At 49.8% G+C, this 25,057-nt stretch overlaps 1 protein-coding gene and 1 pseudogene across 2 annotated transcripts; both read right to left on the reverse strand.

The window, feature by feature from the left end:
• Window positions 1–2,720: 2,720 nt before the first annotated feature.
• Window positions 2,721–7,346, reverse strand: FOSB (FBJ murine osteosarcoma viral oncogene homolog B). 2 transcript variants are annotated; one of them, XM_006871334.1, is made up of 4 exons: window positions 7,056–7,346; window positions 4,817–5,137; window positions 4,465–4,572; window positions 2,721–3,470 (listed from the first exon to the last, which is right to left on the reverse strand). In XM_006871334.1, the coding sequence occupies exons 1-4, from the start codon at window positions 7,179–7,181 to the stop codon at window positions 3,009–3,011; spliced, it is 1,017 nt and encodes a 338-aa protein (XP_006871396.1). In that variant the 5' UTR covers window positions 7,182–7,346; the 3' UTR covers window positions 2,721–3,008. The 2 variants fall into 2 exon arrangements, with proteins under 2 accessions (XP_006871396.1, XP_006871397.1); XM_006871335.1 differs by lacking the exon at window positions 4,465–4,572 and having other exon boundaries at window positions 3,009–3,470; window positions 7,056–7,181.
• Window positions 7,347–19,866: 12,520 nt separating this feature from the next.
• On the reverse strand, window positions 19,867–24,650 carry LOC102828078 (annotated as a pseudogene).
• Window positions 24,651–25,057: the final 407 nt, after the last annotated feature.

Genomic DNA, 25,057 nt, shown 5'->3' on the forward strand with positions numbered 1-25,057 from the left:
GCGGCTGGTAGTTTCGAACCGCTGACCTTAAGGTTCGCAGCCCGATTCGTAACCACTACGCTACCAGAGCTCCTTTAGCATGGGCTAAAGTTGTTAGTCTTTTCCTGCTGTAGGAACTGAGGGACCTTCCCACTCTCTACCACAAACTTGTTTTATACAAATTCTACCTCTATACCTTTTGCTCAACGTATTCCTTCCAAAACGTCAACCTTTCAACACATCCGTGTTATTGCTAGTTGTCACTGATTCTGACTTAAGAAGACCCCCAGTGTGTCAAAGTAGAACTTCATGTCACAGAGTTTTCATGGATGAATTTTCAGAAATCCATATAGATCACCAGGCTGGTCGTTCTTCTAAGGCACCCGTCTTTCTGCTAGTAGTTGAGTAATTGTTTATGCTACCCGGGGACTCCTAGCACATCTATAGCTCCCAGATAATTTTTTGCCTCCTTACTTTTTCTAGTAGCCCTATATGTGTATGGGAAGTCCTCCTGAGTGTTTAGCTTTCCTCCATCTAGCTGTAGCTGTAGTTCCAGCAAGTGTACATGCCCGTGGATAGTCTCTCCCCTCCCCCCACCCCCAGCAGTCTAGGAAACCAGGTCAGAAGTGTCCGGAGAAAAGAGACATTGATGTTTGGTGGCTGCATTTTAAGCTCTTTTTATTGGAGGGTTGGAACATGGCGACAGTGTAGAACCTTGGAGGGAGGGGAGTGGCCCAGTGCCAGCCTGCCCCAGACTCCGGGGTCAAGTGCAAAATACAAAAATAGAATCACAAATACAGCATAGGGGGATTTGGGGAGTCCATACATTGTGGTCACAGCCTCACACTCGCACCCAGATTCCTCAAGGTTATAGATGGCCAAATTGATGATGCCTCAGGCTTACTCACAAAAATAAAATTTCATGTCCCCAAAAGGCCCAGAGTCAGAAGACAACTGGAGGGTCAGGGACAGTCTGAAAGGATACAGGCAGAAATGGCCTGTGAAAAACAGGCAAAGGTAAAGGGAGAGAGACACAATGAAGATCGTCACGCTGTTAGAAACAATTAGAGTTGCCGAGACCATCCGAGCAGTGGAGTACATGGTTGATTGCTCCACAACTAGCCAAAAGGTTAACAGTTCAAGCCCACTCAGAGGCTCCTTGGAAGAAATGTCTGGCACTCTACTCCCAGAAGGTCACAGCCTCAAAAGCCCTATGAAGCAGTTCTGTTCCTCACACATGGAGTTGCCGTGAGTTGGAATCAACTCGTTGGCAACCAACAGCAACAGAGATAGCCAGAGAACATTCAGGACAGCCAGAGAGGCAGGCGGATTCAAAGTTTCAGTATTTCCAATTTGACTACACACTTATACGGGCAGAAGTGCTCACACATTCGCACGCACGTGCAGGTACACACACATACACACACCCCCATATATAATATATTTATTTATACACAATAGATATAAGTGCCTTTCGGAAACCAGGAAAGGGATAAATAGCTCTGGGAGGGGGTCTTGGGTTGGGGCAGGGGATGCGGAAGGGAGCACGTGGAATGTTTTCCATGCAGCACAGAGAGGTGGCATGCCCACCTCTGATATTAAAAAATAGAAATTTGTCTCATGATCAAATTCTCATGAGGTAAAGCATATGGGGAGGTGGGGTGGGAGAGCCAAAAACCATGATTTGGGGACTAAGGGAGTTGGGAGAGGGGAAGCTGGGATGGTGGGAGGCCAGTCCTTTTTGAGTTTGCCAGTCCAAAGAGATTGGAGGTTTGGGGAGGGGGGCCAAAGCCTCAGCCCTTAAATCTTCTCCAGAACAGTATCAAACTTCCTTGGCAACCCCCCCTTTCTAGAGGGGATGTGGGGGTGCGAAGGGGAGGGAGAAGCTGGCGTCCTAGGCTGGGGAAGGCAAAGGAGAGATGCCTTAAAGAAAAAGGCCAGGCTTGGGGCTGGGGGTGCTGAGGAGAGGCCATATGGGTAATTATAATTGTGGCCTTCTCTCAATTCTATTACCCCCTGTCAACTGATATGGGGGAAGGAGGCAAATGGGGGGCTGGGAGACCCAGAATCAGTTTTGGGAAGAAGGAGGCCCCGGTCCCTCTGGAAGGACCCTGTCCCACCCCTGGCTCCGTCCCACAAGCTGGCCAACTCAGTTCACAGTATAAAACACTCCAGCAGGGCAGTCGTCACAGCGACCCCTGCTGCCTGAAATCAGATAGGCCCAACAAGGAAGGCCAGGATGGGAGGCTGGAAGGTTGAGGGGCCGGTGGGGCTTGGAATAATACTGTAATCAGAAAGGAGGGATAGAGGATTGAATTTTGGGGGCTCCTTAGGAGTTGAGAAATTTAGATCTGAGCTAGTTTTCAGGGGTTGTGGGGGGGGGGCGGCTGGACAATCCATGAGGGCCATTCACATTCCAGAATAAATCTGGGGGTTGGGAATTATTAGAGGCAGCATCAACGTCCCTGGGAGGAGGGGGGCTCAATTCTGCCGCGCAGTACAAAGGAGGATCTAACCACGTGGAAATGGTTGATAAATAAGCTAGGGTCGGGAGTGAGGATGCCCGCATAGTCACCCCCATGAAGGGGGAGGTTGACTGAGAGAAAGATGGCTGGGTTGGGGTGGCAGTTCCTTGTTAGACCTTTCTGGAGGTGACTCCAGTCCACCACACCTCCCACCACGGTACCCCTTCCCCTCCAGCCCCATACACTGCCCAATGGAGACACCTTCCTTCCGCCCACCCATTCCCAGAGGTTGGGTTGAGGTGAGAGGCCATCAGTCGGCCCAGGATGTCTGTCCCCTCCCCACTCCCTGCCCCCAAAGTCACCAGCTCTCTGGTCTTGCCGGACACGGAAACAAGAGGCTAGGGCACAAAACACAAGGAAGTCCTGTCCTGTCCGGTGGCAGTGGCGGCAAAGGGTCAGACAGAAGAGGCTGGGAGGCCACACACCCACTTGTCTCTTGCCCTGTCCTCCTCCTCCTCTTCTGTTTCTCTCTCCCTGTGTTTTTGTTTTGTGTGTCTAAAGAGTTCACAGAGCAAGAAGAGAGGGCGAGTTCAGGGGGTCGGAGGGCTGGTCACTGCCGCTGGTGCGTTGGGTGCCGGCAAACGCTGAGACTTCCGGGCAGGTGAGGACAAACGAGGAAGTGTACGAAGGGTTAACAACGGGGAAAGGGTCGCCGAGGACTTGAACTTCACTGTGTGTAAAGAGAGAAGTTGTCAGGTTGGGAGCTGCGTCTTGGCTGGTCTGGAAGGGCAGGGGCGGTGGTAGCGGGGGCGGCAGCAGCCAGCCGAAACCATCTTCCTTAGCGGATGCGGACCCCGGCAAATCTCTCACCTCCGCCATCGGACCAGGCCCGGGCCCCTCATCGAAGGGGATCTTGCAGCCCGGTTTGTGGGCCACCAGCACAAACTCCAGACGCTCCTTCTCCTTTTGAAGCTCGGCGATCTCGGACTCCAGTTCGGCCTTTTCTTCCTCCAGCTGATCTGTCTCCTGAGATTCCCCCCAGGCCAAATCCAGGAAGAGAGGAAGGAAGGAGAAAAAGGCAGTCAGCAACTAGAGAAGGCGGCCATGCCTGGAATCTTCTCCTCTAGACTTGACTGGAGCCCAGACAGAGGAAAGACCCTTCCTAGATACTATAGTAATATAGGGTTTGGGGCAAGCATTTTGCCTGCTGAGCCTCAGTTTTCTCATCCATCAAGTGGGTGGTTAGGAAGGGGCCTGGTGAACATGGAAGTTTCTTGTGAATAGGAGGTACTCAGAGGGTTGATCAATGAATAAATGATTGTATGTGTGTTTAATGCTACCTGTTTCTATTCCCTCATCCTCCTGGGGGATCCACCAAGGAGAGGGGGCCGGTGGAGGATTTTCCTTTTTTCCTTAGAGGTACACTAAAGGGAGAGGCTTCAAAACGTTCATGGAAAAATGGAGTTGAAAAACAATGGCTGTTTTTCACCAACGTTTAGAAGCTCCCTCATAAATACTCTCACACTGAGGTAGGGCATAAAAAAGGAGCAGGCCTAAGGAGTAAACACCCTGGGGGCAGAAGGTTTGAGCCCTAAGGGTAGCTACAGCCAAAAGGTAGGAAGACACAGGGGAACAAAGTCTTTGAAAGAATGCTAAAGAGAGTAAAGGAATCTGGGGTGAGGAGGGGGTTGAAGACATGGAGAAACGGAGGCAAAAAGGGGGCAGTGTCCAAGACTACATGGAGTGAGGGTCTACTAAGGGTCCTTCCCCTCAGATGAAGTAAAGGCCAGGAGAATGGCGTGGAAGGGGGCAGGGCAGAGTAGGTCCAGGCAGGGTGTGGTCAGGAGCCTCAGTAAGTATGTGAGAGTCTGCTAAATCATGGGATGGCCCTATCTAGTCCCAACTGCACCTAGATCCACATGCACGACCTCTGGTTCTCAACCTAAAGTAAGGACATGGGAAAGGGACAGAGCCCCCTTCAATATCCATCCCTTCAGCCCACCCCAGGGGCCATCCTCACCGCCTGCAGTCGGTCGGTCAACTCCCGTCGACGGTTCCTACACTTCGCTGCCGCCAGTTTGTTCCTTTCCCGACGAACCCTTCGCTTCTCCTCCTCTTCAGGCGTGAGCTGTGTAGGGGAGAGAAAGGCCATGAGGTCTTGGGTCAGAGTACACCTCCTCCACCCACCTCTCCTTCTAGAACCCCAAAACAGGGTTCTCTAGACCTCATGGGCTGCAGCAAGAATGATAGAATTTTTGAGTGTTGAAAGCTTAGGGATAGATACCCCCACCCCACAGTAAGAAAACTCCTGCCACTCTTGTCTCCTGCACACACACCCCCATGCAGACCAAGTTCTGATGCCCAGGACTCACCGTCTCCTCTGGGGGTCTCCTGGGCCGGGCACGGGTTGGGCGGGCAGGCCTAGATCCGCTGGCGGTCCCGCTGGTTGAAGGCCTACCACTACCACTGGTTCCACCACTGCTGTAGCCACTCATGCCTGGAGTGGAGTAGCTGGTCCCCGGCATGTCATAGGGGTCGACCGCCGGGGGCTGGGAGGCCAGTGGCTGCCCCTGGGACTGGGCCATGGAAGAGATGAGGGTGGGTTGCACAAGCCACTGGAGGTCCTGGCTGGTTGTGATGGCGGTGACCGTGGGCACGAAGGAACCGGGCATTTCCCCGAGACCGGCGCACTCCTACGGGGTGACACATACACACACAGGCGTAGACACACAAACAGAGACACCGACACACACACGCCCAACACACAGACACACACCGACCCCGTGAGTGAGCACAGGGCGAGCGGGTGTGGATGTGTGTGTCACAGGCAAAAACCCACAACACCCACCCTTCCACTACACCGTGACGCAGTGGCTAATGAGAGGATTTCTGCTCAACTGGCTTCTCCCTCCTCCTCCTTCTTCGGGGAAAGGTTGCACGGTTCCAGCGGGTGGTGAATCACACCCTGGGTTGGTGACTCTTAGGTGTGGGGGGTGGGGAGGAGGCTGGACACAGCCGGTGACAGAACCCCCGGGGACGGAGCCATAGCCACAACACCCCACCCCCACCCCTGAGGCAAGGGGAGGGGGGGGCGGAGAGGCCTAAGGCCAAGTCTTTCTCCTCCACACACACATGGACAACCCTCCCCGGTGCAAGAGAATGAGGAGCTGGGAGGGTCCAAAAGACCCTTGTGCAGGGGCGGGGTCCCAGTTCAAAGGATGTGGGGGGGACGGTCTATATAGGAGTTTAGAACTACGTTTCAAGTAACTGCCTCTCCCCAGAGTGAGACCGACATGATAGGTTAGGGAGGATCGACAGGTAGAGAAAAGTGACGGCCAAGACTCTCTCAGACTTCCGTGGAGGGGGACTGTCTCTAGGTCCAGAGTTCCACAACCCCAATCAGCGATCATCTCTCCCCACACCCCAGCAAATGGAATTCTAGACCGACTCAGAAGGCTTAACTACTCTCCCGGGGGGCGTGGTGTGGGAAGGGCTGACACGCCGGCCAATCAGAGTCCTGGGATTGGAGGGGGCGGGGCTTCTCGAGACCACCTTTTCAGTTTCTCTTCAAGTTACTGCTCCTAGTCCTAGCTCCGGACACAGAGAGATGGGGTGTCTGAAGCAGAGGGGATGGGAATGGGAATGGGAGTGTGTCTGCACGTATCTGGAGAAGTAGGTAATGGTTATCATGTCTTCCGAAGAAACTCCTCTACACACAGACACCCCTGAGAGCCAAGGGGATCGAATCCTCGCAAGGTCCTCGCAGACCTATTGGGTCTCAGAAAGTCGCTTCTGTCGCGACAGGAACCTCTTCGTTCTGTCTCTAGAGTCCCTTAAAAGAGACTAGAGCCTAGGAACGATGGGGGTCTAGGGCCAGAGCAAGGGAACAAAACGGCACCCTACAAATAGGAAGGGAAAACTGATTGGTTAATGCCGGAGCTGCGGCAGCCAATCGCAACTCCGGACTGCCCCCTCCCTTAGCAACGTGGCCCCAGCGTTCCAAAATAGAACGCTCCCGGTACGTCAGGGGCGGGGCGGACGAAGGGGGCGCTGCGCGCCGTGCGTGCCCCGCGTCAGACGGAGGGTTCCAGCGCGTCAGCCGTTACGCACGGGTCCCCCGTTACGTCTCCGCGCAGGAGGCGGAGGCAGCGCGGCCGATAGTTCGAGGCCCGCCTTCCCGCTGGTTGGAAGGCGACTGAGTGCTGGGACTAGGCTCTCGGAAGGAGGAGGAAAGAGGAGGAGGCTGCTGGAAGCTTCCCTGGGGTTTCCCCCACCTGCTTAACTGAGCCAGCTTCGGGTTGGGGGCCTGAGCTGGGGACAGCCCCGGAGCCTAAAAGTTCTCAGTCCTAATACTGCATACACGTTGCACCGAGCGGCACGTCCTCGCTCCTCTATTCCAGCTTACAGCGCTTTACTTCCTCCCCGCGCTCCACACACAGAACCAACTGCAAGCCTCTTTCGATTCTTTGCAGTTTGCAAAGCGCTCTGCGATCCGATTCCCTTTCAGATCCTGGTTTTTGGCGCGTTTTTATTTCGGGGGGAGCGCATGTTTCGCTGTACCCTTGATATACAAAATCCACAAAGCAGTATCCCAAACTCTCTAGAACTTACCTGGGAGGCGGCAGCGGTGGGTGGACTGCCGAAGGAGTCCACTGAAGACAGATACTGAGACTCGGCGGAGGGCGAGGAGCTGCACCGGGAGCCGGAGTCGTAGTCTCCGGGGAAAGCCTGAAACATTTCCCTGGGCACAGGGGGGCCCCTGTGACCACGCTGGGGTCGCCGGGAAGCCAAGGCTATAGCCGGGTGGAAGACGGAAGGTGCGAGTCCGAGGTGATCCGAGCGCGTCCCCAAAGTGCGCAGTCCGGGGAGACTCGGTGAGGGGGCAGTGTCCCGCTCCAACAAAAGCAAAGTTCTTTGCAGCCCCTCCGCTGTGCCCAGGCCCCCTCAAGATGCCGCTGTTTCTCCCCAAAGTCCAGGCTCCGGAGGACACAGGGGTGGGGGGGGGCCGCTCCCCCAGCGGCAGAAAGTGTTGTCCCGCTTCACAGAATCCTCTTCGGGTGAGGTCTCGTCCACGCGTCCACCGGATCCCACGAGAAGGGAGAACAATAAAGACGAAAAAGTAATTTGCTTCTCCAAAACCAAACGAAGAATGATCTAGAAGAATCTTGCCAAAAACTTTCTCTCCGGAAAAAAAAATGAACCGGATATCACAGTTCCCAAGAAGAAGAACCACAACAATCAAGTCCCCAGTTCCAATTCCGCGTGTCCCCACCGCGGCCGTGGTTCTCAGTCTTATGAATGAAGCCCAGTACCGCCTGCCTGTATTTATATGCTGGGACCCGCCCCCTTGCTTACGTCACTGCACCGCCCTCAACAAACTTCTCAAAATCTCCTGCCCTGCTGAACGGAATCCCGCGCCGTCCGGCCAGAGGTCTGTCCTAGTGTCAATCTGGTCACCCGAATGGTTCTCGCTGCTTCGGGGGTCTCGGGGGCTGCGTTCCGGGCACACGGCGGGAGGGGATCCCGACCCCGCCTCCTCGGAGTTCCTGTGACGCAATTAGCCATATAAGGAGCTCGGCCGCGCCGGCTGAGTGTTTGTTTGGTATCCTAGCAATGACGTCAGAGGGAATCCCTCGCTCGCGCGCGCACCCCGCGCGCCTGCGGAACCTGCCCGCGCCTGCGCAGTGCCACGCCGCCCTGGGGTCTGGTATTAATAGGCACTTAACCGAGCACGGCTTAGGCCAAGCTGACCCCGGGTGAGTGGGGGCGGAGGGGGGGGGGGAAAGACCTCCAGCTGGTGGGTCTCCCTTACCTCTAGGCACCCCGTTCCTATTCTATCTTCTAGTGCAGTGCCCCTACTTGAGAGGAAGAGCAAGTGTCCACAAACAGACACTAGCTAGCGTTGTGTAGTAACGTAGATGGGGAAACTGAGTCCGAACAGGGTGGGAGGGTCTGTAATGCTCTAGGTGAAAGTGGAGGTAGGGGTTGGAGGACCGAGACTCGTCCCAGAAGTTGCCTTGACTCACATGGTGAGTTTAGGAAATGTTCACTTCTCTGTGCTTTAGTTTTCTCAGCTGGGCAAACAGTTTGTGCTATTAACCCAGTGGAGTCTTCCAGAACCGGGTTTGAGAAGACAAGGGGGTAAAATTTCAGGCGCAATTTACCTGTTGATGATGTTGAGACCTCTCCTTCTCTCTTTATAATCTATTCTCAAGACAGAAAGAATGTGCAGGGAATTAAAAAGAATATAGCTAAACCTGTCAAAGCAGGAACCTGTCTAAGGTAGAAACCTGGAAGAGAAGGAAACTCGAATCCTTTTCACGAATAGGAGCAATCGCAGGAGAAAGATGAGGCTTTTTGTTCTGGTAAAGGTTTACAGCCTCGGAAACCCTATAGAGGGTCGCTATAAATTGGAATCTACCTACTCCACAGCACATAACCCCTACCACCAATAGGAGTCACCGGTAAGTGGTAAGACAAACGGTCCCTTAACAAAGGCGGGAAACTTATGAAACCTGAAAAATGAAGCCAGTCTCGTGGAGTTTGAACTCTTACAGGTTTCATTGTAATAAAATCCCCAAACCCAAGCCCACTGCCATCTACTGTAATGTTTTTAATTGACACTGAGTCTGTAGATTTGAACCACCGATCTTGCAGTTCAAACTGAGCTTGTGGTCCCATGCATTATCTCACTTGGCCTCTGCTTGTTTCTGGGAAACAGCCCAGAAAACCTGGACCTTGGGATGTTTAAATGACAATAGCAGCTTCCTTTGGCCAGGTACTGTAAGTCCCTCCCTACAGATCACTGTATGTGCATTGTAACCTAGGCACAGCGGGGTGAAGTTGCTTACCTAGAGCTACCCAGCTAGGAAATGGAGTTCAAGCATCTGATATTTATGAAACCATACTTCTGAATTCTTAATCACCTCTTGGGGAGGGTACCCCAAGTTGTATCACAGACCCCCTGAGTCTCTGGTATTTCCCTCCAGTCTCTGAGCCAGGCTTAGGCTCCCAAGCACTTTAAAACTTTTGGATCCCAAAGACCCAGAGAGGAAGAGGCTTGGCTCAGTGACACACAGTAGGTCTTAGACAGAGCAGGAGAAATAGGTGGTTCCTGATTTGGGAGAGTCCAGGTCAATGGTGAGGAATTGTGTAGGAGGCTGGAGAGACACAAGGAACAATAAGAGGCTGGTTTCCAGACAAAATCCTTCCCTTTGCTCCACTCCTCCACCTCCCTCTGCCACCATTTGGGAGGGTGGGAGGGATAGGGACTAGAGGATGGATGACACAGTAGAGTAGCCACCAGTGGGCAGTGACTGTGTCCAGCATCAGACAGGGAGTGACCCTGATCCTTCAGTCTCGTCTAAGCCCACTCTGCCATGGGGGACAGTCAGAGAAATCTTAATACCTACCCTGGCTGCCCAAAGGTCTTTGTACCCAGACACAGGCGGCATCTCCACCACCCAACCACTGTCCCACACTCTACAGCTCACAGGTCACATACATGGGCATTCAGACCTCCCCCCACAAAGTGACAACACACTGAGTCACAGGGAGACACAGCTTCACAGATACACATACCTTCACATGGTTACCAGTGCACATTGCACACACACACACACACACACATAAACACACAGAGGGGAGAGAGCCACACATCCACAAACACAGCACGCATATACACACACATGGAAAGATGTTATATACACAAGGAGGCAGCCACACAACCCACATCACACACATAAACACACACATGCAGACAGTCCACACAACCAAATCATTTACCTCTACACCTGCACATAACACACATAGATGAAGAAATATGCAAAATGCACACAACACACTAGGATGAGTTGTCCATACAACCCACAGCACACCCACCCACACGTGTACATAAGAAGCTTAGAGTTCAGGTACACAGACAAAAACAGACCCCAAAATACACAGGGACCTGAGACCTTCAGTGCAGATATGTGGATGGGCATGCACACACACACACACACACACAGATGTGTGAGGTGTTCACATATGACACCTAGACATTTAGGTGTACAGCTTGTACCATCAAGTTGGTTCCGATTCAGCGACCCTGGATAGGGTTCTGAAAGCAGTTAGTAGGTTTCAACCACTGACCTTTGGGGTTCCCTGTCCAGTGCTTATCTGGGGAACATTTATAGACTCCAAAACACACAGAGACCCTGAGACCTTCAGTACAGATGCACATGAACACATACGTTCTCAAACACACACACATTCACAACACCCAGAGGTTGAGAATCACAGATGCACACACACAAACACACACCCATACACCAAGCCAATGACCACACGTTATGTGGAGGCAGCCACATTTACAACACTTCACATAACAGTAAGAAGAATGAATTCTTCTAGAACACTTTATATTAACATTCTTAATTTTCACAACATGGCCTATGAGGTCAGAACTATTTTACAGGCAAGGAAACAAAGACACAGAGAGGACAAATCATTTGCTCAGAGTCACACAGCAAGTAAGTGGCAGAGCTGGCATAAGAATGCAAGGTGTTCGGCTGCAGAACTTGTGATTTTAAGATTCAATGAGTTAATGTACATTGACATATTCACACACAGACGGTCACATAACACGCTGGGCATTCAGACCACATGGGTAGACCCAGATGCCACTCTTGTTTGTTGTTAAGCACTGTAGAGTTGATTCCGACTCATAGCAACCCTGTATGGGGTTTTCAAAGGAGCTCTGATAGCATATTGGTTACGAATAGGGCTGCGAACCGCAAGGTCTGCAGTTCGAAACTACCAGCTGCTCCGCGGGAGAAAGATGAGGCTTTCTGCTCCCGTAAAGATTTACACCCTCGGAAACCTTGTACAGGGTCGCTATGGGTCGAAACCGACTCGACGGCACTTAACAACAACAACAACATGGGGTTTTCAAGTTTGAATTGGTGAGTAAAATTGATGCCTGCAGCTTGGGTTTCTTCATCAGGAAAAGCAGGACAGGAATAACCAGCAGTCATTGGGCTGGTAAGAAATTTACATGAAGTTAATATCAGTAAGTATTACCTGTCCATCAAGGAGCTCTGGTAGCAGTAGTGGTAACAATCGGGCTGCCAACCTCAAAGTCAGCAGTTGGAAACCACCAGCTGTTCTGTGGGAGAAAGATGAGGCTTTCTGCTCCCGTAAAGATTTACAGCCTTGGAAACCCTATGCAGGGTCGCTATGAGTCGGAGCCGACTCCACAGCATATAACCACCACCACCACTACCTGTCCATCAGTTTGTACAGTGATGGCTTGCATGTTTCGCTGATGCCAAAAGCAGTGCCACTGGTATTTCAAAGCCCAGCAGGGTCAACCATGAGGGACAGTTTTCAGTGGAGCTTCCAGACCAAGAAAGAGTAGGAAGAAAAACCTGGAGATTTATTTCTGAAAAGCAGTCAGTGAAAACCTTATAGATTGCAACAGAATATTGTCTGATACGGTGCTGGAAGATGAACTCCAGGTCGGAAGGCAGTTAATGGACCCGAGCACACCAACCACCTTGTCGATGGTGTAAAGTCAGTGAATGCTTTGTCCTGCTGTACATAAAGTCACTCAATGATATTCAACAGCAGTGACATCATTAAAACTCCTGGAACGTTCCTGGTACTTTGTGGGTGTTTGATTTTCATAAAAACAGAGGCATTCTGACTTTTGCACACGTCGGCCCTCCTAGTGATGGCTGTCACGCAGAGGCAAAGACACACCAAATTGCGCTGTAACTTGCATGGGCCCTAGGCACTTTTGCCTTGGAGAGCCCCTCCCACCATAAAACATCTTATTTTATGGTTGCTTCAGTACAATGACTATATTAATATATATGGAAACATTGTCTTTGACTTTTCTTATTTTACTGAAAATTAAACATTTCTGTGGGCCCCTAAAAGTATTATAGGACATACACTTCTCACCCACGCATACACTCACACACACAACACTCATAGATAGACTTCTACACACTCATATACACTCACACAAGTCTCCCTCATGCTCACAGACACCAGCGACACTCTCCTATGTGTGAGCACACATAGTGTCTCTTAAATATAAATCTGTCTCAGTGGGGCACAGTCATGCCTCCCAAGAGGAGGAGGACTTAAGTGGAGTTGGCGGTGGGGGGGGGGCAGTACCCCCTGCTCTGGCTCCCTGGGCCTTCGCTCTAGATGAGGAGGGGCTTAGACTCCTGCCTCCACCGCCAGCGGGTGGGGTGACCATGCCATGCTGCACATAGCTTGCTCAGAACATCCTGTAAACAGCCCCAGGCAGACGCTATGAAGGGCAGGCCTCAGCACATCCTTCTCTTGGCAAAGCTCCTGCTCCTCAGTTCCTCAGTTTCCCCATCAGTGAAGAAGGAAGTTTGATGATTCATGGTTTCTGAAAGTCCCTCAAGGCTCTGAAATTTAATAATAAAAAGGTGAAGAGGAGACAGTTGAAAACAAATGCTTATTAAGTATTCATTGTATGCTGGATATATGCTTAGCCCCTTTGTACCATTATCTCTGGTAGCATAGTGGTTAAGAATTGGACTGCGAACTTCAAGGTCATCAGTTCGAAACTATCAGCTGTCCCACAGGAGAAAGATGAGGTTTTCTGCTCCTGTAAAGATTTACAGCCTCGGAAACCCTGTACAGGGTCGCTATGAGTCAGAACTGACTCCATGGCACATAACCACCACCACCAACCACCAACCCCATTGTACAGAAGAGCAAACTGAGGCACAGGAAAGGTAAGTCTCCAAACTGTTAGTCAACAGTACTTCCAAATTGTGAATCACCCAGTGAAAATGCAACTTGTGGTGTATTCAGTTGGCTTTGTAACAAACGCCTGGGTGATACCTAGGCTGTGGGCCTAGACCATGTTGGCAGGACTGGTGTCTTGCAAGTGTTTCTTAGGGTGAGAGGAAGGGGTGAGCATAAGTGTGCCCTTATTGTTGTGACTCTGACCCTTTTTTAGTGTGGTAAAAATATCTAACTAAACAAACATCATTTCAGTATTGTTTTCCATGTACAATTCAGTCACATTGCTTGTGGTCATCATATTGCACAAACATCCCCACTCTTCATCTCCAAATGATTCCATCACCGTTAAGCAAAAATTCAATGCCCTCTATCTACACTCTCCCCCTTTCTTCCTTCCTCTAGTCCCTGGTAACTGTTAGTAAACTTTGGTCTCTATGATGTTGTGGTTAAGTGCCTTCAAGTTGATTCCATACGCATTTGTTGTTGTTAGGTGCCATCGAGTCGGTGCCAACTCATAGTGACCTTATGCACAGCAGAACAAAACACTGCCCAATCCTGGGCTAACCTCACTATTGTTGCCATGCTGGAGTCCATTGATGCTGTCACTAGGCCAATCCATCTCCTTGGGGGTCTTCCTCTTTTTCTCTGACCCTCCACCTTACCAAACATGATATCTTTCTCCAGCGACTGGCCCGTTATAGAGTTTCCAAGGCTGGCTGTAAATCTTTATGGGAGCAGAAAACTTCATCTTTCTCCTGAAGAGTGACTGGTGGGGTTGGAACTGCTGACCTTACAATTAGCAGTCCAATACTTGTCCTACAACGCCACTGGAATTCCTCGGTCTCCAATATACTTGCCTATTTTTGATATTTCATATGAATAGGATCATACAGTATTTGTCATTATGGGACTGACTTATTTTACTTGGCGTCATGTGCTCAAGGTTCATCTATGTTGTATCATATATCAGGGCGTCATCTTTCTTTATGGCTTAGTGATATTTCAGCGTGGATATATGGACCACGTTGTGTCGATCCATTCATCTGATGGACACTTGGATTGTTTCCACCCTTTGGCTGTCGTGAATAGTGACGCCCTGAACTTTAGTGGACAGTACCTATTAGAGTCTCTGCTTTCAGTTCTTTTGGGAATGGACTTGCTGGGTCACATGGTGATCCTTGGAGCCTTGGTGACATCGTGAGTTACGAATTAGGTTCCTAATCACCAATCACACATGCTGTTAAGTGTCATCAAGTTGGTTCCAACTTATCGCAACCCTGTATAGGTTTTCTGAGGAGCAGCTGGTGAATTTGAACTACCAACCTTGCAATTTAAACTGAACTTTAGGTCCAGTACTTATCCTACAGTGCCAAACTAGGACTCCATTCACACATGTTGTTGTTGTTGTTGTTATGTGCCGTGGAGTCGGTTCCGACTCATAGCAACCCTGTACAGGGTTTCCAAGGCTGTAAATCTTTATGGGAGCAGAAAGTCTCATCTTTCTCCCACAGAACGGCTGGTAGTTTCGAACTGCTGACCCTGAGGTTCGCAGCCCGATTCGTAACCACTACACTACCAGAGCTCCTTAATCACACATGTAGAGCTACACAAAAGGAATCCCTGAGTAGTAAAAACAGTTAGGCTTGGTCATTCAAACCACTAACCAAACAGTTGGCAGTTCAAACCAGCTCAGAAGACAGGTCGGGCAGTTTTGAAAGGTCACCTTGTAAAACCGATGGGGCAGTTCTATTCTGCCCACATGGGGTCACCAGGAGTTGGAATCAACTTGACAGCACCTAATAACTAACCGGTAATGACAGGCACTACACCCATCCGGAGGCATGCAGAAAGAAGGCCCAGCACCCTGCTTCCAAAAGGGCAACAGCCTTGAAAACTCCATGTTGTTACTGTTGTTGTTAGGCGCCATTGAGTTGGTATTGACTCATAGTGACCCTGTGCGCAACAGAACGAAACACTACCCTGTCCTGGACCAACCTCATAATCCTTGCCACACTTGAGCCCATCGCTGCTGCCATGGTGCCAATCCATCTCATTGGGGGTCTTCCTCTCTTTCTCTGACCCTCCATTTTACCAAATATGATATCCTTCTCCAGTGATTGGTCCCTCCTGACAATATGTCCAAAGTTTAGCCATTCTGGTTTCTAAGGCGCAGACTCTGGCTGTACTTCTTCTAATACAGGTTTGTTTGTTCTTTTGGCAGCCCATGGTACTTTCAATATTCTCCTCCAACACCATAACTCAAATGTATCAACTGTTCTACGGTCTTCCTTATTCACTGTCCAGCTTTCGCATGCATATGAGGTTATTGAAAATACCATGGCTTGGGTCAGGCTCACCTTAGTCCTCAAACTGTTATCTTTGCTCTTCAGCACTTTAACAAGTCTTATGCAGCAGATTTACCTAATGCAATTATGTCGTTTGATTTCTTGACTGCTGCTTCCACGAGTGTTAATGATTGATCCAAGCAAAATGAAGTCTTTGATAACGTCAATCTTTTCTCCATTGATATGGATGTTATTTATTGGTCCAATGAAAACTCCATAGAGCAGTTCTATTCTGACACATGTGGGGTCACCAAGATTCAAAATCAACTCAATATTAATCACCAACAACAGAACTATACGGACAGCTGTATACACACAGAATTACAGACACTGGCAGACACGGTTTTATCTGCACATACACACACACGACACACACCCCAGAGATATGTACACACAAACACGCATTGAATCACACAGATACCAAGAGGCTCACACCTTTGTCTGTCTACCAAGACACACAACCACACACTCACAAATTGGCTGCACCAGACACCCTAATGGCCACAGTTTTACCCCCCAGGGCCATGGACGGCAGAATTTCTTTACTCTCCTCACAGATATTTGTGCTTCGGTCCGCCTACAGTCACACAGGCACAAAGAGCCTCTACAGACCCACAGCTTTGCTGAGTTGCATAAAAATCTATAGAACAAGGCGCCGCTATGCACCCGGATACACAGAGTCCCACAGTCACTTCACACCACTGCGTAGTGTCCGAACCACACACTCTGTCATATACACACTCTTGCACACACTCTTTCTCACATTCACACTCATTGTCGTACACCCTCACATATACACACTCTCTCACACACAGCTGCACAGATACAAACTTAAGCAGACATACACAGTTACACACATAGATTTTGTTGTTTGGTGCCATCGAGTTGGTACCAACTTATAGCGACCTTATTATGCACAGCAGAACGAAACACTGCCCAATCTTGGGCCAACCTCAAAACCTTTGCCACGCTTGAGTCCATCGATGCTGCGACTTGGCCAATCCACCTCATTGGGGGTCTTCCTCTTTTTCTCTGACCCTCCACCTTACCAAACATGATAGCCTTTTCCAGCAACTGCTCCCTCCTGACAATATGTCCGAAGTATGAGAGATGAAGTTTGGCCACTTGGCCTCCAAGGAGCACTCTGACTGCACTTCTTCCAAAACAGATCTATTGGTTCTTTTGGCAGCCCATGGCACTTTCAGTATTCTCCACCAACACCATAACTCAAAGCCATCAATTCTTCTATGCATTCATAGATACGGACCCAGAATTAAGAGGATATTCCAGTTTAAGCTTATTTCAGGTCCTGTTGTCGCCCTCTCTGACCCAAACCCACACCATGTTACACTGTGTGCCTCCAGACATTGGGATGGCATGGGAGTGCTCAGGGAGACTGAAGAAGCAAGCCAGGAGGACTTCTAGGCAGGAGGTGGGTCTAGACAACCATCTAGTCAAGGCTTGAAAAGATGTGGATAACCAAGGAGGCCCTAGGAACACTCTCTCCTACATGGACAGGCAGGACTAAGGAAGAGGAAGTGGGAAGGGCTGTGGGGAGCCAAGAGGAGGGACCAGACCAAGCTGGGGTGGGGTGACTACTTGCTAGCTGGATTTCAGGATGAAAACAGTATCAGTTGTAGCATTAATAATAATAGTAATAATAATAATAAAGGAGTCTGTAAGCGGTGCGACCTAGTATTGGGTTTCCCAGGAGTGGCTGGTGGGTTTGAACCACCAGCCTAAGCAGTTCAGCACTTAACCTTAACATTTAACCTATGAATGGTTAAATGTTCAACTACTAACTGAAAGGTTGGCAGTTCAAACCACCTCAGAAGACAGCTCTGGCTATCTGCTTTTGAAAGGTCACCTTGCATATCCTATGGGGCAGTTCTGCTTTGCACACATGGGGTCGCCAGGAGTTGGAATCAACTTCACAATAACTGGTGATGACAGGCACATCACCACACAGTTCCCCTGCGTTTTGTTTTGTTTAACATTCTAATCTACAGCAAGCGCCAGCTGGGTAACTCTGGGTAAGGAACTCCTCTGAGCCTCCGTTCCCTCATCTGTAATGTAGGGGTGATAGACCTCCTCGCTCCTGCTCCTAGAGTTATTTTGAGGAGTAAATGAGTTAATACAAAAAAATGCCTACAACAGTGCCTGACAGAAAGTATGCTAGCAATATTGTTAATTACTGCACAATCGATTACTCAAGAGGTAAATGTGAGCAGAGCAGAACACCTCCACTGGGTTTTCAAAGTTGTGACCTTTCAGAAGTGGATCTGGGCCCATCTTTGGTTGGGCTCCAACTACCAACCTTTTGGCTAGTCCTTGAGCACCTAACCATTTGTACCAACCCTGGGGACTCCTATTACAGCCATGTTAATGTTGTTAGGCGTTGAGAAGTCATTTACAGCTCATACCAACCCTGTAGAGCTAGTTGTCCTAGGATGTAATCTTTTTGGAAGCAGATTGCCAAGTCTTTCTTCCGTGGAGCTACTCAGTGTGTTCACACTGCCAACCTTTTGGTTAGCAGTTGAGTGCTTATCCATTGAGCCACCAGGGATCCTTATTACAGCAATAAGGATTATTTCCATGTACTGGATAAGAAAATGGTGGCCTGGAGCCCCTAGAGAACTGCCCAAGGTACAGGCTGCTAGATGGAGAGTAGAGTTCTAGGGTCCTGGAGTGGATAGAGAAAGGGCTTTTTGCACGGAAGTTCTGCGCTTGCTCATGTGTATGCCTGCGAACGTGCTTGCGTATGTGGATGCCTGCAAACATGCTTGCGTAAGCATGGGTGAGCTTTTTCTGACCATTCCATTGTTCTTTGAGTGGTAAAGTCTTGCGTCTCCGAGGTTCCCTTCGCAAACACCAGACTTCATTCCCACACCTAGCCTGTCACCCAACCACTGCCCACAACCACCCATACGGGCTTCCTCTCTCACTGTCTCCTGCCTGCATAGCGGGGTGGTCTTCAGGCTGCAGCCACCAGGCCCCTGACTCAGGCCTTGTGCCCCCTCACTGACCCCTGCATTGCCTGCTCAGCCCCTGAAGCCAGACGGCCACGCGGGGGTGTCGTGGGGGTGACAGCGGGCCACGTGCCCGCGCCCATGGTGGCTGAATTCCGCCTGTGATTCAGTTAGCTTGTCTGGGCTGCCTGGGGGTGCCCTGACCGGGTGATGTCAAGGGCCAGGTATGTGGCCGGGGTTTCTCTGAGGTGACTCAGGCCCTCTCCCTCCTTCAGACACTCCTGGGCATCTGTCCAAGGCCGGCGCCGTCTGCTGCCTAACTCTGGCTTCCTAGTCCCCTCCACGCCCTCTGCAGCCCAGATCTGTGGGAACAGCAGGGCTGGAGGCAAGTTCCAGAGACTAGTACCCCATGCCAGGCCTGGCAGCCCACCAGACTCACTGGTTGTTGTGGGGTCGAATTCATTCATTCATTCATTTATTCCTTTATCCATTCAATCAGTCACCAAGCATATTTGCTCAGTGCCCTCTTGTGCCAGGTATTCTGGGCTCTGGGTACACATCATAAAAGACAGCATTCCTCACAAAGTTTCTCTCAGAATCTACACATTGTGTGTTGTGATGAATATTGCTAATACTCCACAAGTCTACAAGATTTATGCTGATTTCTGTTCCTCGGGGCAGCTCTCCAAACAGCTCCAGTTTCTGTTAATCCCCAGAAAGGGAAGGTCCTTTCTGGAGTCTGACTTTCAGTCAGTCCGCTTCAGCAGAAACTCTTTCTTTCTTCTTGATCTTTGGTATTCTCAGCCCTCTTGATTGAAACCTCCACCGCCCCTCCACAAAGCCAGCCCTAGTCTGCTTTTGCCAGAACTTGAACCCCTTTGACAACGATGGTGTTTGGGCCTTGTAGATGCTGAGTGCTCACAGAGTGTTTACATTAGGTTCAGAACTTACTGACAAAAGCTTTGTGCGATCACACTTGCTCCTGGAGGAGGCCTGTTATGCCCATTTTATAGGGAGAAAACTAAGGCTCAGAAAGACCACACCATGGTCTCAGGACCACATAAGTAAAGCCTGAGCCCCAAACCCAGATTTTAGACATAAGTATATAGGCACGGACGAGTCATAGTGTGGCACTGTAGGATAAGCACTCAACCATAAGGTTGGTTTGAACTGCAAGGTGGGCAATTCAAACTCACCAGCCACTTCTAGGAAACCCTGGACAAGGTCACTGTGAGTCCAAACCTACTCCAAGGCACCTAACAAAAACAAATATAGGCATAGACACATGGGATGTACAATAAATGTATATATATTTTTGCATTCAAAATCTTTTTAGTAATAGGATGGGATCTGGGGTTCATTTTTGTAGTTGTTCCTTGTCCAGCGGCACCTGGTGTGCTCAAACTTCCAACTCTTGGAACGAATGTAGGGTTTGGAGTGACTGTGCGGAGTTCCCGGTGCCTTAATAAAATGCCTGTATAACTCACGGCCCTTGTGTAGACCAGACAGCAGGACGGTCCTGCAGCCCTTGGGGTGGGGAAGGTCCAGGACCAGTGAAGATTTTGCCTCCAGCCTTGAGGATACAATACTTGGCCCGCTGCTTATGTGCAATATGCACACCCTCAGCTTGGGTACTTCCTGAACCCCATGCATCACCCGTGACGGTCCCCATGACCACAGCCGTCTCGTTTTCCTGGCCAGGAAGCTTCATTTTCTGGATCATCTGAGAAAGGGACAGGGGTGGCCAGTTGGTGCGGCTCATGAACAGCCTTTTTAGCACAAGTTGGTTGAAGGTGGAGTTAGTCCATCTTGCTAGAAACCTGTACATCTTGACCAACAATGTCCTGCCTCTTGGGCTCTTTGCAGTGAACCTTTTGGTTCTTGTTGTGGTGGATGTCAACTCCCGTTGCCTTCTGCTCAGTCTGGTCCAGAAAAAGCACCTTTGAAAGCCAGAACCTACGTAAGGCTGGAACCTGTCAGAAAAGGAAATCTCAAATATTTCCCACTGAACAGAGAGTAAAATGGCGACTGACCTGTCAGACGCAGAAAATGTGTGAGACCTCAGAAACCAACTCAAAAACCAGTGAAGTTCTGGTTCTCAGAGATTTCACAGTGATAATGATACTGCCTCTCCAAACACATATTTTGTACATGTTGATTAGAGCCAGACACTGTTCTAAATGCTCCCTGCAGTGAATGGAACTCTTGTTGCTAAGTGCTATGGAGTCAGTTCAACTAATAATGAATGGCTTCTGGGTTTGAAGCACCAACTTTGCTGTGAGTAGTCCAGTGCTGATCCTACTGTGCCACATCAGGACTCCTGGGTGCAATTAGGATCCCCACTTTACAGATGAGAAAACTGAGGTACAGAGAGATCTGCACGATTCAAATCCACAAATACTGCCTGAGGCCCAGCTATATGCTTGGCACTTTACTGGGGGGCTAAAGATTAGAGTTAAGCATCCAGATACTGCTATAAAGGAGGTTCTACAATGGTTAGGATCACAAATTACCAGGTCCACATAGGGACAACCACCCAGAAGAAAAGAATCATTAACACACTTATGTAACCCAGATGTATGTACTTCATATGACACACATAAAAATGATGAATTTATTTGTTTACGCAACCAGTAATTACCAAGCTCCTACAGTGTGCTGGGCAGAGCTAGGGATCCAGCGATGACCAGGACAGCCCTGGGCCCTGCCCTCATGGAGTCCACAGTCCAGTTGGGGAGAGAGACAATAAATAAATAAACAAATATATTCTTAGAAATTGGGATGCATGCTGCAGAGGACGCAAACATATGTACCTGCAGGATGACACATTCATGACCGTACACAGACCTCCAGAAACACACACACATTCACACAGACCTCCAGAAATGCACACACATTCACATATACTCCCAAAGTGGTACAGTCAGATACAGAACCACATACATACAGAAGCACTCATAACCTCATAAACCAAAAAAGTAAAACAAAACCAAACTCGAGTTGATTCCAACTTGGGGCCACTCCATGTGTTACAGAACACTCCATGCTCATAGGATTTTCTTGGCTGGGATCTTTAGGGAAGCAGGTCACCAGGCTTTTCTTTCTTGGCACTGCTTGTTGTTGTTGTTGTTGTTAAGTGCCATCGAGTCGGGTCCGACCCATAGTGACCCTGTACAGGGTTTCCGAGGGTGTAAATCTTTACGGGAGTAGAAAGCCTCATCTTTCTCCCGCGGAGCGACTGGTAGTTTCGAACCGCTGACCTTAAGGTTCGCAGCCCGATTCGTAACCACTACGCTACCAGAGCTCCTTTCTTGGCACTGCTAAGTGGATTCAAATCACCAACTTTTAGGTCAGTAGTCGAGCACAAACTATTTATGCTCCCCAGGAACCTTCATGACCTCATAGTTTTTCATAAATTACCGAAATACACAAATAGATACAGAACCATACAAATCCATACACCCATTGTTCACACAGAGGGCCACATTTAGAGACTCACAACTACACACGTCCACACACACAGTCAGCAGGGCTACAAAGACCCATACAGCTTGACATACAAATCCCAATGCTGAAACCACTTGCTCAGGTTGGCAATTACTCTCACACACACGGGGGAAGCCCTCAGATCCGTCTTCTCACACAGGAAATACCAGGTGTGCACATTGTCACCGGTGGAGCCACTCACCTACAGTCACATCCATTCACACCGTCACACACCCCATTTCTTTTTTCTGCTCTGAGATTCGCCCCAGCCCTGGTCACATGAAGCTACTGGATGGGGGATGTTGGGAGTGTGTGTTGGGGATGAGTTATTAGAACCTCCCAGCTGTGGACAGCTTCCCGGACACAGGACGGAAGGGCTGCAGGGCTCCCTGTCCGGGTGGAAGAAGCTAAAACAGACAGGCAAGATGAAAGGCGGGCATGGGGAAAGGGATGTGGGTGAGAGGCTGTGACTCTGTGTGTGTGTGTGTGTGTGTACACTGTTTTCACTGACTGTCTGTCTCCACTGGCTGGGGCCCCGGTCGCAACAGCGCACATGGCCAGAGAGGTGCACTTGTATCTGTTTGGGTTGTTATTATTTGGGAGTGGAACCCTGGTAGCGCAGTGGTTAAGCGACTAACTGAAAAGTCAGCTGTTCGAACCCACCTGTCCCTGTATGGGAGAAAGACGTGGCAGTCTGCTTCCTTAAAGCGACTTGGAAAACCCCATTGGACAGTTGGTTCTACTCTGTCCTATAGGGTCTCAATGAGTCTTCATGCGGCGGGTTTGGGTTTGATTATTTAGGGGATATGAGACAGCCACAGCGCGGGAGGCACTGGACAGACAAGCCGAGGAGGAGGGGTCGCAGACGGACAGATACCAGAGCGGAGGCGTTCCAGGTCAGACAGGAGGAGCGGGCGACAAGCAGACGGTGGTTGTCCAAAGGGAAACCGGCAATTTGGGGGCCCGGCTCTCCCCCGCCCCCATCACCACAGCCCCCTTCTTCCCCTCACCCCCGCGGGCTCCAGGCCGGCCAGTTTGTCCGCCTGGGCCGGTCCCAGTTGCGTCCTGTGCGGCCGCACGGGCCAGCCCGGGACAAACAGCCTCGCGTTGCTAGGCGACGGCGTTCCACAGCCCGTCGCGTCACCACGTCTGCGCGGGCGGCGGCGGGGGGAGGCGGGGATAAGGCGCTGGGAGACGGGCCGCTGAGTCGTTTGTTGACGTTGCCCAGCAACTGCCGCAATGCTGCCGGGCAACGCAGGCCGACTGTTCCCTCTCTTAAAGATTTAAAGGGGCAAGAACCTTTTATCAGAACTTGGAACCGAGACTCTGGGAAAGGAAAGGGATGCTCCCCAGGCGTCGGGGAGATTTGAGGGAGTAGAGGCTTGGTTATGTCCCCTGCAGTCGAGAAAGAACATGATCGGGAGCTGTTGGTTTTTGAGATGTTAGTGTAATAATCACGGCACGTGTGCCTAGGCATGGTTTGGGGCTTGTACACTGGTTGAGGGTGGAGCACAGGAGACCTGGGTTTGAGTACCTGTTCTTTCACTTTAATCCTTGAGTTCCTTTCTGCGAGCCTCTGTGAAATGAAAGTGAAAACATTATCCACCCCCAGGGTTGTGATGGTAAAGCACTTCGTTCATAGTAAGTGTTCCAAACATAAGGGGTATCATTATATTATTTATCAACAGGTCTGTTTCTCCCCTACAGGGGTTAGATATCAAGGAGCTAGTGTTTGTAAAGTGCTTACTGCAGTGCTAAGCTCTCCCTCACTGCATAGGGGCTGTTGCATTATTACTGGTGTTTTTATGATTTCCTCCACCCTGAGTCAAGGAACACGTGATGTGGCATAGCGTGCTGGCGGTCACTGTCTTGGTATCTTGGGATAGGAAAGACTGGAATCAGGAAGATGTGGTTGGAATGCTGGTCCTGCTGCATCCTGGCTGTGTGACCCCAGAGGAATGCTTTGCTGTCTCTGAGCCCCGGATTCCTTCTCCGTTATATCCACAACACCACTGACACCTGGCAGAATGGGGCGGGGGGGGGCGCTCTTGCTGGGTTTGTCCGGTGGTCTGTAGCATGACTCACGACTCTAGGTCTACACAGAGAGCAGGTTATAGAAACATGTTTAATGTGCATCCTACATACAGGACTAGGGAGGGGACCTGGTGTAGTAAGCATGCTATTGCCAAATTGTGACTCTGGCTGTTTCTAGGAAGTATGGGCCATGTGGATCTATTTAACTGTCTCATTCAAAATAAAATGTGCCCTTCTTGGGGTCTCTCTCTCTCTGCCTGAAGAGCTGGCTCTCTCAGTCTAACTCTTCATGCCTCTTTGTGTGTCTCTACATTTTTCTGGCCCTCATCTCTCCTTCTCTAGCTCAGTCTCATCATCTCTGTGTCTCTGTCACTCTCTGCCTTTAATCCTCTGAGTCCTTTTGTGTGGTTCCTTCTGTGACTCAGTCTCTATATCGTGAGTTTCTGCCCATTTTTGGATCTTTCTCTCTCCGTGATTCTCTCTTTTGTCATAAATATACACACACACTCATACACAACAAAACTCATCCCCAAACTCATGGCTACTCCTGCTCCATATGGTTTTCATGACTGTAGATTACCAGGTTTGTCTCCCATGGTCCCTTTGGAAAGACTCAAACCAACAACCTATAGGTTATTAACCATGCACTTAACTGTGCCACCTGTAATATATGTAAATATATATGCATCACAACATTTGTTATTTTAACAATCTTTACATGTATCGTTCGGTGACATTAATTATATTCGTCATGTTCATCACTTTTGTCTGTTCCCTAAATTTTGTATCACCCTCTATTACCCTTAATATTGGCTTCTTTTTTCCTTTCCTTCCCACTTGCACCTGGTAACTACTTTGGTCTCTGTATACTTTCCTATTTTAGATATTTCATTTAAGTGGGATGTGGCACTGTGGACCGCAGATTGAAGCAGATTGAACCACAAAGTTGGCGGTTCAAACCCACCAGTCACTCCTCAGAAACCCTACACAGGATTGCTTGACA

The sequence above is a fragment of the Chrysochloris asiatica genome, unplaced genomic scaffold (genome assembly GCF_000296735.1).
Source record: "Chrysochloris asiatica unplaced genomic scaffold, ChrAsi1.0 scaffold00168, whole genome shotgun sequence".
Taxonomy (NCBI): domain Eukaryota; kingdom Metazoa; phylum Chordata; class Mammalia; order Afrosoricida; family Chrysochloridae; genus Chrysochloris; species Chrysochloris asiatica.

What these genes read in the sequence shown, in the direction of transcription:
- FOSB (XM_006871334.1), bottom strand. Translation starts at nt 7,181, where the DNA reads ATGTTTCAGGCTTTCCCCGGAGACTACGACTCCGGCTCCCGGTGCAGC. An exon ending in CCACCGCTGCCGCCTCCCAG is followed by an intron (nt 5,138 to 7,055) that starts GTAAGTTCTAGA and finishes GTCACCCCGTAG; the next exon opens with GAGTGCGCCGGTCTCGGGGA. An exon ending in TGACCGACCGACTGCAGGCG is followed by an intron (nt 3,471 to 4,464) that starts GTGAGGATGGCC and finishes GGGGAATCTCAG; the next exon opens with GAGACAGATCAGCTGGAGGA.